The 20,720-nt window shown below is 46.2% G+C and overlaps 1 protein-coding gene across 3 annotated transcripts in view; it reads left to right on the top strand.

The window, feature by feature from the left end:
* unm_sa1614 (un-named sa1614) overlaps window positions 1–20,720 on the top strand; it is a 319,542-nt gene that overhangs the window by 252,900 nt on the left and 45,922 nt on the right. For all 3 annotated transcript variants that reach the window (XM_038803728.1, XM_038803726.1, XM_038803727.1), the window contains 2 exons: window positions 8,171–8,286; window positions 17,115–17,182. In XM_038803728.1, coding sequence (XP_038659656.1) covers window positions 8,171–8,286; window positions 17,115–17,182 — 184 coding nt within the window. The remainder of the gene's footprint in view (window positions 1–8,170; window positions 8,287–17,114; window positions 17,183–20,720) is intronic.

Genomic DNA, 20,720 nt, shown 5'->3' on the forward strand with positions numbered 1-20,720 from the left:
ACTCTTTCCAGTCTGGGGCATTCTCCTCATCTAACTGCGTTCCAAAGGTGCTTTGAAACCCATTTTGCACCGAAAGCAGCGATTGCAGCTCTGCAATCTGCTTCCTGCATTTCGCGTGGTCTACAGTACTCTGCCTTTGTTCTGTGGTGGCAGCATGGAGTGCTCTCAAAGCTGCTTTAAGGTCAGAGCATTGCCTCTGCAAAGCCTCTACCTGCTTCTCTGATTCTTCTCTTATCAGGACGGCACGGTGCACGTCCTGATAGGCCTTTTCGTACTGGGTCTGGGAACTGCTGAGATGGGCTAGACAAGACTGATGTGCCCTCTTGGCATCATCTACCTCTCTACCTTTCTCTGCCAACTTCCCTCTTAGATCCATGTTTTCCTTTTCGATGTCCCTGACATCCACTTTACTCATTCTATTTCTTTCTTCTAATTCTGCCCGGAGCGTCTGAACGACCTCCTCTGTGCCTCGCAATTGTGCCAAACAGGACACAATCGCCATCGGCTTACGTGCTTTACTCATATTTTTCTTGTGAATTTGAGAGAGGTTCTCCCACCAAGTATGTCCTATACTTCCGGGACCTGTCTCCTCATTCAAACAAAACTCTTTCCAAAGGGGCCATCCCTTTCCTTGCAGATATTTGCGGAGTTCCAGCTCCCACATGGGACACTGACCTACTCGGCTACTGCTGGTCGCTGCGACCACAAACCGTTCTGGGTTCATGAGGCGTTCCATTGCCTGCATGGCCATTTTTCTCTGACTCACTTTAAATTTAGAACAGGGGGTGTTGAGGTTATGTCTCACGAAACGGGTAAGGCTTACGCTATGTTCCGTTCACAAAACTACCGAAAGTTTGTCGCAACAAAAATGCTTTCAGGTTTTCCTTACAACCCTGTTAGTACGCATGCACTAAACACACTTCAGAATTACGTTTATTCCTTTGAACACCTTGAATATTTGTGATTTCTTTCCTTTTTCTTTACCAGATTTCTAATTCAAATTTCAGGGTCCTCGACGGAGTGGGGGTACCACTTATAACCGTGTCCCATCAGGATGTCGCCACTAAATGTTGCACGTTTTGCTATGGGGGTAAAACACGTTTATTGGAGTGTATTAACACGCCTCCGTTTAAAGGCCGTGTGCTTAACACTACTAGGCTCTGTGTATGTATTTTCAGCTCAGGAGTCGCCAGATGCCGTATAGACACCTCACAAATATTCCAAGGTCAGGTTCAAAGTAATAAAACGATACACCGATTAGTAAGTTCCAAACGATCAATATTTATTATACAATTATAATAAATACGCATGCACACGCTAAGGGACTAAGCTATGACTAAACTAAGCAATCAGAATACTTAACTAAACAGGAACAGGCAAGGTCAGGGAGCGAGGCCTTCGTTCCGGTCTTGGTCTGCAACCTTCAGAAAGCGTGCTGGTCACTGGGGGTCTAGTGGGCCTGGTTCACGTAGCGAGCGTCGTATTGGCACTTACGGTTCGGCGGCTGATGCTCAACGGCTGGAGTCAGGATACAATTCGAAGTTCTTGGTCAAAGCCGGAGCACGAAACAACAGACAGGACCATGGGTGGGGGTCTATCTTTTATAGGGGTCCCCAATGTCCTTGCCTTTTCCTGGGCGGGCTTTACCTTCAGGTATCGATTGGATCGCTCCCAATCGATATCTTTTGAATTCCTCCAATGTGAGGGTCTCTCTTGATGGCGGGGGCGGTTTCTATAGTGGATACTTCTGGTGCCGCTCTGTCTGGACATCCACTTAAAGTATCTTATTCAAACCCAAACGTTGCCATTGTGTGTGCCTAGATCTGGACTGCCTCATTAGTATGTAAAGCGTTCTGCCATTATCACCTTTGGTTTGAGATCTTCCACCTGGCCAGAAACTAGTTTTGCTGCTTGCAAAATGCTAATGAGTGTTTGCAGGCTGCTGCCTTGGCTAAACTGCTTTTTCCCTGCAGTCTTAGCGATTCTCCATTTTGTTTAGTCCAGTGTCCATTTTAGGTGGCTACAGTGGCTACAGCTTGAAACCACATTTATATTGTAAAATGCTTTCATTTTGCTGCTTGATGGCAGTCATCTCCTGCAACTCCTTATGAATATGAGATCTGTTCTTGATTTTAATGCTTCTATTTATGTGCTCTTGGCTAAAGTCAGTTTCATCATTTATCATCATCTGTTTCTTTCTCCATCTCTACCAGCACATTTCTGAATCAGTATTTCACAAATTCCTCTCTCTTATTTTGAAACACTGCTTTCCAGTAGCTGCTCTGTTTATTGTTATCCTCCAACTATCCAACTGAAGAATAGTGAGGTTACTGTACAATTCCAAATGCTTATCAAGCAGAATAGTCAGGTTTGGCAGTGCTGAGCAGATCTCGGAATTCACATTCTGATGCATCTAAACTCAAAAACAATTCCTTCACTATTTTCAGGTCCTTCAGGTATTGCATGTTTTCCATAATTGTTTTCACTTTTGAACACATTTAGTCTTTGATTCCGAGCAGCCAGTTCTCACTGTTCAAATATGTGGAAAGAAGCTGGAAAAAAAACCAAATGTGCCCCTTTCGTAGTATACAGACCACGCCCCAACCTGTAATCATGCAATTTCCAAGGAGATGTAATAAATATCTGAGGGCAGCTCCAGTAGATTCCTCTGATTTTGCGAGATTTTGGATGGGTGATGGAATGCGCACACTGGGGCACATTTGAGAACTGAGCTAATATAACTTCATAACATCATTAACACTCTGCCAGCCCATTTCCCAGCTGAAACAGCTGAGAACATAGAACAGTGGGCAGAAAAGCTATTGTTGGCATCCTGCAAAGTATATGACCCTTGACTGTCTGCTGGCATCGAGGTAGTTTGTGGGAAAGGATCTTGAGGGAGAGATGGGAAAGAAGATCAGCCTGGGAGGTTGTGACTTTCCTTGCTGGGCTCCAAGGAGAATTCTACATTATTCTGGCCTCACAAAGGAAGTTTTAAAAGAGTCTTAATCTTTCTCAGTTCTAACCTTCTCCAGCCCTTTCAAGCTTGAGTTAAAATAGTAGTCGAGGCCTGATGATCCCAGCCTGCATATTTCTAAAATAAAGACCACACCAAATTTGGAAAATTATCTGCCTATCCAGATGCCTGAATAAAAGTTTGGTGGTAATGACCTGGGGCATGTTAACTGCTCTCACACCTGAGCTGGATGTTTTCCAGATAACTATTACTGACGTTTATTATCTAATATGAAAATGAAATGAAAATCGCTTATTGTCACAAGTAGGCGTCAATGAAGTTACTGTGAAAAGCCCCTAGTCGCCCCATTCCGGCGCCTGTTCGGGGAGGCTGGTATGGGAATTGAACCGTACTGCTGGCCTGCCTTGGTCTGCTTTCAAAGCCAGCGATTTAGCCCAGTGCGCTAAACCAGCCCCAATAATTGCAGGACCATACAATAGTACCTATTGCATTACCAGAGCTTCTACTATTATTAGTACCCAAAAACACAGTGGAAATCTACAGTGGCCTAAGTGGATCGAGGGTACTAAGAAAAGTTTTAAATAAACATAATGTTTGGAAGACACCACAGAGATCTTATATACAAATTATAACACAGAAATAGGCCACTTAGCCTAATCAGCCTATATTGCAGACAGATTATAGAAAAATGTAGGAGCAATAGGGTGGTTGTGATGGGAGATTTTAACTTCCCCAACATTGAATGGGATTCGTGTAGTGTTGGAGGCGTAGATGGAGCAGAGTTTGTAAGGAGCATCCAGGAGAGTTTTTTAGAGCAGTATGTAAATAGTCCAATTCGGGAAGGGGCCATACTGGACCTGGTATTGGGGAATGATCCCGGCCAGGTGGTTGATGTTTCAGTCGGTGATTACTTTGGGAATAGCGATCACAATTCCGTAAGTTTTAGAATACTCATGGACAAGGACAAGAGGGGTCCGAAAGGAAGAGTACTAAATTGGGGAAAGGCAGAGTATAACAAAATTCGGCAGGAGCTAGGGAATGTGGATTGGGAGCAGCTGTTTAAGGGTAAATCCACATTTGAAATGTGGAAGTCTTTGAAGGAAAGGTTGATTAGAGTGCAAGACAGACATGTTCCTGTGAAAATGAAAGATAGAAATGGCAAGATTAGGGAACCATAGATGACGGGTGAAATTGTGAGACTAGCTAAGATGAAAAAGGAAGCATACATAGGATCGAGGCAACTCAAAACTGATGAAGCTTTGGAGGAATATCGGGAAAGTAGGACGAATCTCAAACGCGCAATAAAGAGGGCTAAAAGGGGTCATGAAATATCTTTGGCTAACAGGGTTAAGGAAAATCCCAAAGCATTTTATTCGTATGTAAGGAGCAAGAGGGTAACTAGAGAAAGGATTGGCCCACTTAAAGACAAAAGAGGGAATTTATGCGTGGACTCAGAGGAAATGGGTGAGATTCTTAATGAGTACTCTGCATCGGTATTCACAAAGGAGAGGGACAAGACGGATGTTGAGGCTAGGGATGGATGTTTAAATACTCTCGGTCAAGTTGTCATACGGAAGGGGGAAGTTTTGGGTATTCTAAAAGACATTAAGGTGGACAAGTCCCCAGGACCGGATGGGATCTATCCCAGGTTACTGAGGGAAGCGAGGGTCGAAATAGCTGGGGCCTTAACAGATATCTTTGCAGCATCCTTGAGCAGGGGTGAGGTCCCGGAGGACTGGAGAATTGCTAATGTTGTCCCTTTGTTTAAGAAGGGTAGCAAGGATAATCCAGGGAATTATAGACCTGTGAGCTTGACGTCAGTGGTAGGCAAACTGTTGGAGAAAATACTGAGGGATAGGATCTATTCACATCTGGAAGAAAATAGACTTATCAGTGATAGGCAGCATGGTTTTGTGCAGGGAAGGTCATGTCTTACAAACCTAATAGAATTCTTAGAGGAAGTGACAAAGTTAATTGATGAGGGAAGGGCTGTAGATGTCGTATACATGGACTTTAGTAAGGCGTTTGATAAGGTTTCCCATGGCAGGTTGATGGAAAAAGTGAAGTCGTATGGGGTTCAGGGTGTACTAGCTAGATGGATAAAGAACTGGCTGGGCAACAGGAGACAGAGAGTAGTGGTGGAAGGGAGTGTCTCAAAATGGAGAAGGGTGACTAGTGGTGTTCCACAGGGATCCGTGCTCGGACCACTGCTGTTTGTGATCTACATAAATGACCTGGAGGAAGGTATAGGTGGTCTGATTAGCAAGTTTGCAGATGATACTAAGATTGGTGGAGTTGCAGATAGCGAGGAGGACTGTCAGAGAATACAACAAAATATAGATAGATTGGAGAGTTGGGCAGAGAAATGGCAGATGGAGTTCAATCCAGGCAAATGCGAGGTGATGCATTTTGGAAGATCAAATTCAAGAGCGGACTATATGGTCAATGGAAGGGTCTTGGGGAAAATTGATGTGCAGAGAGATCTGGGAGTTCAGGTCCATTGTACCCTGAAGGTGGCAACGCAGGTTGATAGAGTGGTCAAGAAGGCATACAGCATGCTTGCCTTCATCGGACGGGGTATTGAGTACAAGAGTTGGCAGGTCATGTTACAGTTGTATAGGACTTTGGTTCGGCCACATTTGGAATACTGCGTGCAGTTCTGGTCGCCACATTACCAGAAGGATGTGGATGCCTTCGAGAGGGTGCAGAGGAGGTTCACCAGGATGTTGCCTGGTATGGAGGGTGCTAGCTATGAAGAAAGGTTGAGTAGATTAGGATTGTTTTCGTTGGAATGACGGAGGTTCAGGGGGGACCTGATTGAGGTCTACAAAATTATGAGAGGTATGGACAGGGTGGACAGCAACAAGCTTTTCCCAAGAGTGGGGGTGTCAGTTACAAGGGGTCATGATTTCAAGGTGAGAGGGGGAAAGTTTAAGGGAGATGTGCGTGGAAAGTTTTTTACGCAGAGGGTGGTGGGTGCCTGGAACGCTTTACCAGCGGAGGTGGTAGAGGCAGGCACGATAGCATCATTTAAGAAGCATCTAGACAGGTATATGAATGGGCGGGAACAGAGGGAAGTAGACCTTGGAAAATAGGAGACAGGTTTAGATAAAGGATCTGGATCGGCGCAGGCTGGGAGGGCCGAAGGGCCTGTTCCTGTGCTGTAATTTTCTTTGTTATTCTCTACTTTCTCAATTCCATGACCCTGCTCTGTTCACATAACTTTTATTATATCAATCACCCATTTACTCTATTCTTAAAAATGAGCATGATGTGGGGAGGGTTGAGGGGGATTTTGTTTTGGGTAGGTAGTTACTGTATTAACTCCAGAATTCTGACTTAAGCCACCTCCACCCTGCCCACTTCAGGTTTTTGCAGAGGTATGATGGTTGGTTGAGGTGACTAACTATAAAACAGCACGCAGAGGAACCATGAGTTCTATTCCAAAAAGCCAGTTATTAAAGAATGGACCAGGAACCAGTCTTTACACACTTTTATATTTATTTATGGAGTTGCACAGTACAAGCACATACCTCCTGAACCAACAACCACAGCTTTAGTCAATGACGATTTATAAGGGCTCAAGCAAATCAAATTAATGTCCTTTGCCTTCATTCAATCAAATACAATTACTGTACAGTTAACACCCTGTCCCCGAACTGCACCCTCACACCCAATGGATCAAGTAAATTAAAATCCAGTCCACGGCCTCTGCTTCAGTCACTAAGTTTGATCTATATCATCTCCGTTTGGTCTACTTCAGCCAGTGGAAATAATTTGTTTTGATCCACTCGGTTCGATTTCTTAATTTTAAAACAACGCTATCTGTTCATCCTTTACTCATCAGTTAATCTTTTGTTTCTTTAAAATGGGCCACATTTTTAAGTTTTTCTCCATATTAATATTTCCTTAATTGAGGCAGAAGCTGCACTGTACCTTCTATGGCCTCAAAATCCTTTCTGTGAGCAAACCCTGAACTATATAAAGCACTCCTATTGGGATCACACCAAGATTACAAATAGAATCATCATTCTATCCAACCTTGCCAGTTCAAAATGTGCAGTACAAAATAACACATTATCTAATGGATAATGTACTCTAATGCAATTGCAGACTCCTCACATTCACAATGCTGTTCATTCCTTTAATAGCTTGCCAGATGTCAAAAGTGACAACCTGGTAACCATGCTATTTAATGGTCACTTACCTTTTCAAAACAAAGCCTTACCATCACTCACTTCATTAAAAACATATGTAACTTATGCTATAGCATTTCATTATGACATGTGAAGTGGCAGCAAGTTTTTTATTTATCTTTGATAAGGTTTCTGACTCCATACCATGGCTCCCCCATGGTTCACGTCACCATCCAAAATCGATCCGACTCCATGAAAATCGTTGAAGGTTTAAAATGCCCACTTCCGCAATGATGCCGCCAACATTGGTATAACAGAATGTGGGCTCTCTATCTCCTTATCCCATGTCGGTGAAAATTTCCGATGCCGAGAATGCAGATGGGAATCCCAGATGTGGGTCCTGCACGCCATTCTTAAAGCCTGCCTGACACACTTCGACCCCAAGTCAGGAGAGAAAAATCCGGCCAAATACCTAGTCTGCATCTTGATCAGATTGTCTGCCAATTTCTGTCCTGCTCCTTCACTTTGTTAACAGTACTGAGTGCATGAAAAGTGTTTGTTCAGAAATGACTATTACCATGTTGGAACTCATATTGAAGGAGGTAATCAACAAGAATCAGTTGCATTGGCTGATTTTCTGCATTACGGATTCTGGCTGGACAGACCAGCCTTATTGAATCACAGGGTGAATATCGACTTTCTGCTAAGTATCTTTCTATTTATTGTGGTAGCTCCCATCCTTCAGTCAATGTTAGAAATTGCTTTAACATAATCACTAACCTCGGGGGAGGAGGGAAGGAATGCCCACGTAAACTACCAGACCACTAATACACAAGCAAGAGGCATAATCCAGTCATAGTCTACAGATTCAACTAACTAGATTTATTGTCTGTAATAAATTGTACGATGCGCAATTTAAAGTTAGTACTATGTAGCTACTATTGCAAGTTATGTGAAAATCGAAGGTACTCTTTCTGGGGCCAGGTTTTCTGTAATGTTTTGGGAGAGTAGATGACCTATGTTGACTTACGTGACTGATTTTCTATTTATACCCCAGTGGAAACCTCAGCAAGCAAACGGTGAAAGGAAACACAGCTGTTCATTACTCCTGTCTATTCAATAAAACAGAATGCCTCAAACTACTTCTGAGAGCCAAGGCCAACACCACTATTTGTAAGTATTGAAATAGTCAGTTTATTGGAATATACTCCAGTAACTCTGCATCAAACAACTAACTTTTTTATAAATGGATTTGCTATGGATGTATGGGACTTTCAAACAACCTTACAGGTAGTACTTTGCATCACTTGCAATCTGAAACTTGTGGTGCTTGACAATGAATGCAGTAAATTACCCAAGTATGATTGGAGAGCTCAGTGGTAGTCCTATTACCATGTGCAGTAACCCTTCCTCCTTTCCATTTCTACCTCAGACAGAAGCAGCAATAACCTGGGAACACTGAGATGAGGAGCAGCCTTCAGTCACTGTCAAGGATCATGGAGGAACTCAACTCCAAGTTGGCAGTGGCTATGGTGCGAAACCTGCCCTATTCAGAGCTTCCGCTCTAATTCCCTGTTGTATTGTGCACCCGGAGGCACTGCCACTGATTCAGCCCCTGTACTTGTTGCAGGCTTTAGATAGACAGATCACCTACTTCTCTGCCCCACATAACAGGATGCAGCAACATACTAACAAATCTAGGGCACTGGTGGATTTTCCAGTCCATCAGTGGCGCGCCATTCGTTGGCTGCGGCATTCTCTACTCAGCCGCTTGTCAGTGGAGTTTCCTATTGAAGCCACTCCACATCCCCGGGAAATCCATGGGTTGGGGTGTACTGTCAGCGGGAATAGAGAATCCCAATGGCTGGAGAATTTCAGTCCTAATGTCCTTTCGGGAAGGAAATCTGCCATTGATACATGATCTGGCTTACATATGACTCCACACAATTCACAGCAATGTGCTTGGCTCTTAAGTGCCCTCTGAAGTGGCCTAGCAATCCACACGGTTGTATCAAATCATTATGGAAAACTCATAAAGGAATGAAACAGGCTGTTTCACTGGCATTAATCTTATCACTGGAAACGACAACAGCACACACAGCACTGACCTCCTTACTAATCTCTGGGGGATTGTGCCAAAATTGGAGCTGTCCCACAGATACTCATAGTCATGGAATCATACATCATACTTTACAGTGTCCCAGACACCACCATCATCATGCCTGGGTGTGTCCAGCCCCACCAGAAGGACAGACCAGCAGAGAGATTGCATACAGTCAGGAGGAAGTTGCCCTGGGAACCTCCAATGTTGACTTCAGACCCCATGAAGTCTCATAGCATCAGGTTAAACATGGGCCAGAAAACCTGCTGATCATCTCCCCTCTCTCTCTCCTCTCCCCCCCCCCCCCCCCCCCCCCCCAGCTGATCAAGTTGTACTCTTCCATGTTTTTAAAAATAAATTTAGATTACCCAATTATTTTTTCCAATTAAGGGGCAATTTAGCGTGGCCAATCAACCTACTCTGCACATTTTTGGGTTGTGGGGGCGAAACCCACGCAGACACGGGGAAAATGTGCAAACTCCACACGGACAGTGACCCAGAGCCGGGATCGAACCTGGGACCTCAGCACCGTGAGGCGGTTGTGCTAACCACTGCCCTGTACTCTTCCATGTTGACCACCACTTGGGAAAAGCATGGGCCGAAGGCACATAACGTCCATCACCAAGAGTGGTTTGGTAGCATCAATACTTACGAAGCTGACCAAGTCCTAAAGGACATAGCTACTAGATTTGATCTACAGCAGGTGGTGAGGGTAAACCGTATTTAACTTCATCCTCACCAGCCTGCCTGCCGCAGATGCATCTGTCCATGACTGTATAAGTAATCACTGCACAATCCTTGTGGAGACAAAAGTCCTGCTCACGCATTGTGGATGCCCCCTTCATCGTGTTTTGTGCCACTACTGCCATGCTAAATGGGGTAAACTTTAAACAGATCTAGCAACTCAAAACTGGGCATCCATGAGGTGCCATCAGCTGCAGCTGAACTGTACTCAACCACAATCTGTAGCCTCATGGTGCAGCAAATGCCCACTTTAGCATTCCCACCCAGCCTGGAGATCAACCCTGCTTTAAAGAAGAGTGCAGGCGGGCATGCCAGGAACAGCACCAGGCATATTTAAAAATGAGGTGTCAACATGGTGAAACTACAACACAAGACTACTTACATATGAAACAGTGAAATCAAGTTCTGCAATTCTGCCATGGATGGTGGCGGACAATTAAACAACTAACTAGAGGAGGAGGCTGCTCAGATATCTCCATCCTCAATGGTGGGGTAGCCCAGCAGCACATCAGTGCAAAAGACAAGGACCGGAATTCTCCGGCTGTTGGGATTCTTTTTTCCTGCCAGGAGTGCACCCGGCCCACAGGTTATCCGGCAACATAGGGTGGCTTCAATGGAAAGTCTTGGAACAATTCTTTGAAATGAAAATAAAGAGAGAAAGGCCAAAATTTTCTCTGCCTGTAGTCCACAGTGGTCAAACTAAAATGAAAGTGACACCAAAACCCTCACACAGCCACAACCCAGCTCCCCTCACACAATGATATCACTGAAGTCATGTGATAAGACAAAAACCTTTCTTAAAGGGACACACATGACAATAGTACAGAAGACATGTGCCCCTCGACAAGCTGTTCCAGTACAGCTACAACACTGCCATCTAAGCGATAAGTTAGAAGGTGGTTGTGGTTGATGGAGGTCAATCATTTCAATCCTGAGGCATCAATGCAGGAGTTCTTCAGGGTCGTGTCCTAAACCCAATGATCTTCAGCTACTTCACCAATGAACTTCCCTCCATCATAAGGTCAGAAGTGGGGATGTTTGCTCACAATTGCATAATGTTCAGCATTCACAACTCCTCAGATATTGATGCAGTCCATGCCCATATACACCAAGACCTGCAACAATCAGGATTAGGCTTACATGTGGTAAGTAACATTCACTCCACACAAGTGCAAATCATAGAATCCCTACAGTGCAGAAGGAGGCCATTTGGCCCTTCGGATCTGCATGGACCATCTGAAAGAGCACCCTACCCATGCCCACTCCCCCGTAACCCCACTTAACCGTTGAGCACATAAGGACAATTTACCTTGGCCAATCCACTTAACCTGCATATCTCGAGACTGTGGGAGGAAACCAGATCACCCGGCGTAAACCCACGCAGACACGGGGAGAAAGTGCAAACTCCACACAGACAAATACGCGAGTTCGGAATACAACCCGGGTCCGTGGCGATGTGAGGCAGCAGTGTGAACCACTGCCACCTTGCCGCTCCTCCATTTCCAGCAAGAAAGGATCTAACCATTTTTCCATGACATTCAATGGTGGCACGGTAGGACAGTTGTTAGCGCTGTTGTTTCACAGCTCCAGTGTATCAGGTTCGATTCCCGGCTTGGGTCACTATCTGTGTGGAGTTTGCACTTTCTCCCTGTGTCTGCGTAGGTTTCCACCGGATGCTCCGGTTTCCCCCCACTGTCCAAAGATATGCAGGTTAGGTGGATTGCCAATTCTAAAATTCCCCTTAGTGTCCAAAAAATGAGGTTACGAGGATAGGGTGAAGGTGTGGACTTAAGTGGGGTGCTGTTTCCAAGGGCCGGTGCAGACTCAATGGACCGAATGGCCTCCTTTTGCACTGTAAATTCTATGATTCTATGATTACTGTCACTGAAATCCCCCATTCTCTCCAGCCCTCTCTCCATCCATGCACCAAATGTGGCATCTAACCTGCCTGGCTCAATAGATGATTAGTGCAAATCGGAGCCAGACTTGAATCCGCCCCCAAGTTAAAATGTTAGTGGAGCTTCCTCCATATTTTTACCGTGGACATCACAACTGGGTCTGTTGAGTACTTGGCCGGCGCCAGCAGGTAGTGCTGTTACCAATGCCCCCAAACTTATTCCCCTACATGACCCTGACTCCATCTCAACCCAGTGAGCCCGTGGGTCCCTACATCACCCCAACACCTTCTGTGCATTGGCCATCCAATAACAGTGCAGCAAATTTGGCAACGCTAAACCCCTGCCTATTACTTCCTCTGAAGCATTACTCTCTGGATCCTTGGGGCCTTACATACCCACATAAAACCAGAAATAAGCCATTTAGCCCTTCGGAAAAACGATTTGGGCAGGAACACCAAAGTCCCCCACCATTCTCTACAGAAAAGAAGAGCAAAAACGTAAAGCACTATAATGCAATATTTACAACCAACCCAACTTAACATTCATAGACAGAAAAAATCCCACCAGCCTCCCTTAAACAAGACCCAGTCCTTTGTTGTTGATGAAGGCCTCAACCTGCACTGGCGTGTTCAAATAGTGATCCTTCGAGTCCAACGTGATTCTCAGCCTCGTTGGATGTCCACAACAAACTGCACACCCTTATTATACAGCACCGCCTTCCCTTTTCGAAGGCCACCCACTGTTCCAACAGTTCGATACCAAAGTCCTAGTAGATGCGCACCGCGTGTCTGCCGCAATCGGTATTCCGACTCTTCTTGGCTCACTCCAGGACCTGCTCCTTACTCCGGACGGTGGAACCGGACGATCACCGCACGTGGCAGCTCATTCGGCCCCGATATCTGCCGCAGAGCCCGATGTGCCCTGTCCAATTCCGGAGCAGTGAGCACTTCATCCCCGCTCATCAAGCAAGACATCATTTTGGAGAGGGACTCTGTTGGCCTCGGGCCCTCCATTCACTACGGTATGTTCACCACTCTGAGATTCATGCACCTTAGTCTGTTCTCCAGAACCTCCACTTAGGTCTTCAGACGCTTATTTCTATCTGCCATGAGCAGCATCTCAGCCTCCAGTGAGGCAAGCTGATCTTCATGCCTCAACAAGGCCTCCTCCATGCCCTTCAGCATCTCCCCTTGTTCCTTTAAAGCTTTGACAGTCATGCCCAGCTTCTCCCATATCAGGCCTAACGCCTCCTTAATGGTAGCTTCAAACCAGTGTTTTTCAAACTTTTTTGCCCGGGACCCATTTTTACCATCCAACCATCCTTCGTGACCCACGCCAGCCGACCTTCGGGACCCGGACCCACGCCGGCCGACCTTCGCAACCCACCATTTTCTCTTACCTTTAATGCGAGAGGTGAGCCTAGGCTTATTTTCTGTAGTCTAGAGTAGCGAAGAATGAGAAATGGCCTCATGAAATGAAAATCGCTTATTGTCACGAGTAGGCTTCAATGAAGTTACTGTGAAAAGCCCCTAGTTGCCACATTCCGGCGCCTGTCCGGGGAGGCTGGTATGGGAATCGAACCGTGCTGCTGGCCTGCTTGGGTCTGCTTTAAAAGCCAGCGATTTAGCCGAGTGAGCTAAACCAGCCCCTATCATTGAAACATGATGTGGAGATGCCGGCGTTGGACTGGGGTGAGAACAGTAAGAAGTCTCACAGCACCAGGTTAAAGTCCAACAGGTTTGTTTCAAATAACCTGCGGAAGGAGCAGTGCTCTGAAAGCTAGTGATTTCAAACAAACCTGTTGGACTTTAACCTGGTGTTGTGAGACTTCTTACTGTGCTCATTGAAACAGGCATTATTCTCTAAGGAGTGACAGAGCAGATGCAGAATGTAGGTTTTCCTCAAATGGGTGGTTTACAGCCTGTGGATATAGTCTGCAAATTACAATGCAACGATTTTAGACATAGATGAGGAGGAATTACTTAACTCAAAGTATTGTGATTCTTTTTAATCTCTAAAATTCATTATCAAAGAGAGTTCTGCAGGCTCAGCCATTGAGCATGTTCAAGACAGATGCAGGAAGACTGAATTGAATTTTCAAAAAAATCTTCTGGATCAGCTCGTTGACGTCAGGAGGAGGTGGTGTTTCTCTCTGGGCTCCGGGCATGCTCACTGATGAGCAGGCACGCATGTGCAGCGCGCCCGCATTTTTGAAGCCGGTTGCGGCTGTCATTTTTAAAGCCGCTCGCAGCCGGCATTTTTAAAAGCCGGCTGCTGTGGCCATTGCGCCTGAATTCACACGATCGAGAACACCGCGATGGATGGCTTCGCGACCCTCCCAACACCTGCCAGCGACGCACCTGCGGGCTGCAACCCCGACTTTGAAAATGCCTGCTTTAAATTACTCTTTAATGTCCTCCATTGCTTGCCAAACTTCTTCAACTTCTGCACTGCACTATCACCCTTGTCAGTGCTTCTAATGTGATGGGTGCACCTGCCTCTGCCATCTTTTCTCCCCCAGATTCCTTTGTCGGGCTACCAGCCTGGTGTTTCTTTCCTGTGGTCTTTATTGGCAGGACTTTCCACGTTCCTCAATTACCTTTCCCCTTTCCACACTAATCTACTGGGTTACAACCCAAAATCTGCTGAAAAAAACAGGCAAGAGCCACCTTCCGTGTGACCTGCTCTCGCATGCCGTAACCGGAAGTCAATTGTCCATGAAATTAAATTAAATGAAAATGAAAACCGCTTATTATCACAAGTAGGCTTCAAATGAAGTTACTGTGAAAAGCCCCTGATGTGACCATCAATTCACTAGAGACCCGATTGGAAGTAAACTGTGGTTTTAATAGTCTTACAACTGAGCCAGCCTGCGACCAGAGGAACTGACAGTAGGGCTTACGGCTGCAGCACTTTATACTTCCGGTAGTGGGAGGGGCCATGGGCGGAGCCAAGGGTGGAGCCTTGTACAAGCTCCTCATCTCCCCCTACGGACAGAGCCGCGCAACGGCTCACATACAGAGCCCACAAGGGCATAATACAATGCAATGCAATACAGTGTGAATTACAATGCAGTATAATTCACCACATTCACCCCCTGTAAAAAAAAATAAAGTCCTGCGGGGCGACTGGTCTACAGATTGAGCCGGTCCGGTGGCCGAGTCGTCCTTTGGGATTGGCGGAGCACCAGGGTTGCAGCCTCTTCGAGTGGCTGGGTGGTGACGATCGGTGTGGGTATGAGGGCAGACTCCGGGGGTGTTTCGGTTCGAGCTTCATACCTGACCGGTGCGACGGGGGGGGTAGGAAACCTATAGGCGCGGGGGCGCAGGGCGTGGGGGGTTGGGTGGGGAGTAGTGTGAGGGGTACCTCGACTGTGGTGGTAGTGTTGGATCCTGCAGGCGCCGGGTCCCGGAGGGAAACGGTGTCCTGACGGCCGTCGGGGAATTCAATAAAGGTGTATTGGGGGTTTGGATGAAGTAGTAGCACACTCTCCACTAGCAGGTCTGTTTTGTGCCTCCGGACGTGCTTCCGGAGGAGAACCGGGCCCGGTGTCCTCAACCCGGATGGGAGCGAAGCCACCGTGGTAATGCCCCTTGAGAAAACAAATAGTCGTTCGTGAGGGGTCTGGTTGGTGGCGGTGCATAGGAGGGACCTAATTGCATGGAGCGCGTCGGGGAGGACCTCCTGCCAATGGGAGGTCAGGAGATTCCTGGACCGGAGGGTCAGTAGGACGGTCTTCCAGACCGTCGCGTTCTCCCTCTTCACCTGCCCGTTCCCCCTGGGGTTGTAGCTGGTAGTCCTGCTCGAGACGATACCCTTGTCGAGCAGGTACTGACGCAGCTCGTTGCTCATAAAGGACGAACCCCTGTCGCTGTGTACGTAGCTGGGGAAACCGAACAGGGTGAAGACACTGTGCAGGGCTCTGATGACTGTGTGGGAGGTCATATCGGGGCACGGGATGGCAAAGGGGAAGCGGGAGAACTCATCGATGACGTTCAGAAAGTACACATTTCGATTGGTCGAGGGGAGTGGCCTTTTGAAATCGATGCTCAGGCGTTCAAAGGGCCGGGATGCCTTTACCAGGTGGGCCTTGTCTGGTCTATAGAAGTGCGGTTTGCACTCCGCGCAGATCGGGCAATCCCTGCTGATGGCTTTGACCTCCTCGGTGGAGAAAGACAGATTTCGGGCTTTGACGTTGTGGGCGAGCCGGGTGACCCCTGGGTGGCAGAGGTCATTGTGGATAGCCTTCAGGCGGTCGTCCTGCGCGCTGGCGCATGTGCCGCGGGACAGGGCATCTTGGGGCTCGTTGAGCTTCCCCTGTCGATATATATCATAATGATAGGTGGAGAGTTCGATCCTCCACCGCAAAATTTTATCATTTAAAATTTTGCCCCTTTGCGAGTTGTCAAACATGAAGGCAACCGATCTTTGGTCGGTGATGGCGGTAAACCTCCTACCTGCGAGGTGGTGCCTCCAGTGCCGTACAGCTTCCACAATGGCTTGGGCTTCCTTTTCGACTGAGGAGTGTCGAAGTTCCGAAGCGGAGATGGTTCGGGAGAAGAAGGCGACTGGTCTCCCTGCCTGATTCAGAGTGGCGGCGAGAGCGACCTCTGAGGCGTCGCTCTCCACTTGGAAGGGGACGGATTCATCCACCGCCCGCATGGCGGCTTTGGCGATGTCCTCCTTAATGCAGTTGAAGGCCTGGCGGGCCTCAGCCGACAGTGGAAAGAGTGTGGTCTTAAATAGTGGGCGGGCTTTGTCTGCATACTGGGGGACCCACAGGGCATAATAAGAGAAAAATCCCAGGCATCTCTTGAGGGCACTGGGACAATGAGGGGCCCAGGACTCCGTTTTCCACGACATAGCCGAAGATGGCTAGTCTGGTAGTGCGGAAAACGCATTTCTCCGTATTATAGGTGAGATTGAGTTTCTGGGCGGTTTGGAGAAATCGGTGGAGGTTGTCGTCGTGGTCCTGCTGATCGTGGCTGCAGGTACGGAAACGGCTCACATACAGAGCCCACAAGGACATAATACAACACAATGCAATACAGTGTGAATTACAATGCAGTATAATTCACCACAGTCCCTAGTCGCCACATTCCGGTGCCTGTTCGGGGAGGCTGTTACGGGATGGGTTTGATGTAATTTTTAAAAATCTTTTTAACAAATCTGAAAGATCACCATCCAAAGTTAATAAACTCAACTTAAAAGAATTCAACTTAATCTTTGCATGAAATTTTGTGTTTGCTTCTCAACAGTAAATGAAGGTGGGGAGACTGCGATGGATATTGCTCGGAAACTGAAATATCAACACTGTGAAGAGCTGGTAAGAGTTCAAAAGGATAAAGAAATCCTTAATGACCTGTTTATAAGGGCTGGTACTTCACTTCTTGTCCAAGATCATGGAATATGTGAACAACTTTGATTGACCAGTCATTAGAATTGGTGACAAAAAATGATTGCCTCTGTTTGTGTTGAGAAATTTGGAAACCGGTTTCGAGACTAATTGGGGAACGTCCTGCTTTCTGGCAGGTAGTAAATTGATTTTCTGACTTAATGTATTTATTATGCCAGTGTCAGAAATGGCCAATCTTTGAGTTGGATGATCTGCTATACTCATGCCTATTTCCATTTGAAAACAATGAGCGCAAGCTTGCCATATTTTTTCAAATGTTGGTTCCCGTGAGTAAACTGGAGAGAATCCCACCAATGGCAGGAAAACTCACCGAATATTGAGCCTCTTGACAATTTTTTTTCCATGTGCTCCACGCCGCACTCCTGACGGCTTGCTTCTGATTCGTCGCCCCAAGAAAACTTAATCTCTGCAATCAATGGGGTGCTTCTTTTAAATGCCTCCCAGCACTCCTCTGCACTTGTCCTACGTTGAGTCAGAGTATGGCTGCCAGGAAGGCAGCAATCACAAATTTCGAAGAGAGCCCTCACCGTACTGCTGAATGGTGTGGAGCAGAGGTGTGACATCTTCTACCCACATTCTCACTGACGTCCACCACCCCTGCCAGGGAGACAGTGGTCACAATAGTGAGTGCCAGCTCGCTGCATAACAGGACAGGGCAACAGTGAGGGAAGTAGATGAATTACTTTTTCACGCAGCCAGGGTAAGTCTGGCTCCTGATGTATAACGCTGCACCCCCTCACATACCCTTCACACCTTCACAGTGACCTCTCACCAAACATCTCAGGAATACTCATCACTTTTTATGGTATCCTCCCTGGTCCCCATTTCCCCCCAATAGATAATCTAATCCTCAAATCCCGGCTCCCACTCTTGTCCCTCAAATTAAACACTTCATCACCATCTGACCTGGCAAGACTCCTGCCTACACTCTCCTGTCTCATTGCAGGACAAACTCAAGCACAACTGGCCTGAGAGGGCACAGCATACTGGAGTCAAACCTGAGTTGAGATGCCTAATGCCCTTGAGGAGTGAGCCCTTGAGCTGGCTGATGCGGAGTATGACCACACCTGTGCAGAGGGCAAAGTGGGGTAGCAGGCAAAAGTGAGAACCATCAGGACATGGTGCAAGCCTCATGTGAGCTAACTTTCTCCCATCATTTATCCCCCGTGATGCACAAATGCAATCTCACTTCCCTGCAGGTTAATCAGCCCGAATCATCTCCATGCCCTCTGGACACTGCAGACCCTTGTAGCTCTGAGGGAAACATGTCAGAGACGAGTATTGAGAAGGTGTTGCAGATGTCACCCGCACCCTCCACCAACGCAGATACTTATACCTCGGTGGGGTTATTTTGGTAGGCAGGTGGAGGGACCATGTGATGGGAGCGGCTGCGTTTTCACAAGCTCCTGCTCTGCTCATCTTTCAATCTTTATTTTTATTCTTGTACACATCTTCCTGTGTCTAAAGAACAAGGTGCCTTATCAAACTGAAAAGAAATTGAGTGAGGTGAATTATTTGATAAGAATGCCAGCAAGAAGGAAAACTCAAGAGTGTATCATGTTAATATGTTCAAAAGGTATTTTGATAGAGAAGGAAAGAAGATGGTGGTGTTAGTCGTTGTAGCTCAGGGTGAAAGAAGATGGTGGTGTTAGTCGTTGTAGCTCAGGGTGAAAGAAGCTGGTGGTATTAGCCGTTGTAGCTCAGGGTGAAAGAAGGTGGTGTTATTAGCCGTTGTAGCTCAGGGTGAAAGAAGGTGGTGGTGTTAGTCGTTGTAGCTCAGGGTGAAGAGATAAATCCAGATGATCCCGAATTTGACATTCCTCAAATTAAATTGAATAATGACGAAGTGTTAAAAAAAATTGGGATGAATTATTGAGTTAACTTCTGGAAGAAAATCAAAATGACCTAAAAGAGTTATTACATACACATAAGCTGTATGTGGGAATAAATTAGGATAGGTGAATTGAACATTCTGAATTCTCCCTCAGTGTACCCAAACAGGCGCCAGAGTGTGGCGATTGGAGGATTTTCACATTAACTTCTTTGCAGTGTTAATTGTGCCTACTGTTATGGTCTAAAGTGTATCATGGAGTTCACCTGACCCACAACTTTTAATAGATTGTGGTATGGGGAGCACACGGCCCACTCTACAGGTGTGGTACAGCAGAAATGGAAAAGTATTTTTTAAAGCAAAACAATGTTTATTCTATGAACTCAAGTTAACTTTTTTGAAACAAACAGTGACCATCTTAGCAACCATTAATTCAAATACAATCCCCAAAGAGGAGAACACTAAGTAATGTTTACGCTGTCCTTTTAACATCCAGAAGACTTACAAAAAACATAACCTTTAACAGAAGCACATCAGGTTAAAGTCACGACTGAAAACATTTATAATTCTGAATTCACCAAATGATCAAGAGATAGTCTTTTCATGGCAGAAAGAACAGCAGTACAGCTGCTTTGTCTGACTTCAGCTTCAACACTGAAAACGAAACTAAAACACACCCTGCAGCAAACAGCCTAAAGTGAAAGTAAAAAGCTGACAGACTGTCCAGCTCCACCCACACTCTAACATAACTGATAAACACCCATTTCTTAAAGATACATTTCTAAAACACCCATTTCTTAAAGGTACTTTCACATGACACTACTTGTGGCAATAAAGGTGATGATTATTATTTTCATGCAATCACTCCTGGAGCGAATCATTCTTTCCACACAGTCTTAATATAAGCTAAAATATTGGGATTTTGGTCCAGTATCCTAGCCAATGTTGGGGTCTGGTCTAGGATCGTAGTACTCTTCAGTCTTGTGTCTTGATCCCATGGTTATCTTTTGCCCTATTGGGGGCAGTCTTTATGTTGATGGTTCGATCACCTGTTTTGTTCTTGGTCTTGGGCTGGAAAATTGAGTTGTAGGAGTTTGTTTCTTCACTCCTAGCTCTTGTTCTTGCCCTCTTTTTACTTTCTCTGCGGGAGACCATGGATTGTTAACATGAGTTGAGTTGTGCCTGGCACTCTCCTTGAATTTGTCTTTGTCTTTTGCCACCTCAAGTGTGAGGGTGGCCTCCTGTTTCAGCCTGTGTCTTGGAGAAGAGTTCAAATTACGCTGTAAGAGTTATCCGCATTCCCCTTAGTAGTAGGGTTCGCAGGTAATGTTTTCTTCTTCTGTCTGGCTGTTTTTAAGCTATGGGTGTGATTTGCATCTAAATTGTCGTCTGTATCCTGACTCATTTTGTCGCTGACTCATCCAGTCTTGATGTTCGTAACGTTGTAATGACTGTTGTTTTGGGCTGTAACTATTATACATTGACACCTGAAGCTGTCTGTAGTTCAGCTCATGACCTCCATGGCTGAGGGCCTGACTTCAACTGCGTGGTGCAGACACTAGTGGGAATCCATGCGTCAGCGCTAGAGGATGGCGGGGCACCTGTATCTCACACCAG

This window comes from Scyliorhinus canicula, chromosome 7 (genome assembly GCF_902713615.1).
Source record: "Scyliorhinus canicula chromosome 7, sScyCan1.1, whole genome shotgun sequence".
In the NCBI taxonomy this organism is placed as follows: domain Eukaryota; kingdom Metazoa; phylum Chordata; class Chondrichthyes; order Carcharhiniformes; family Scyliorhinidae; genus Scyliorhinus; species Scyliorhinus canicula.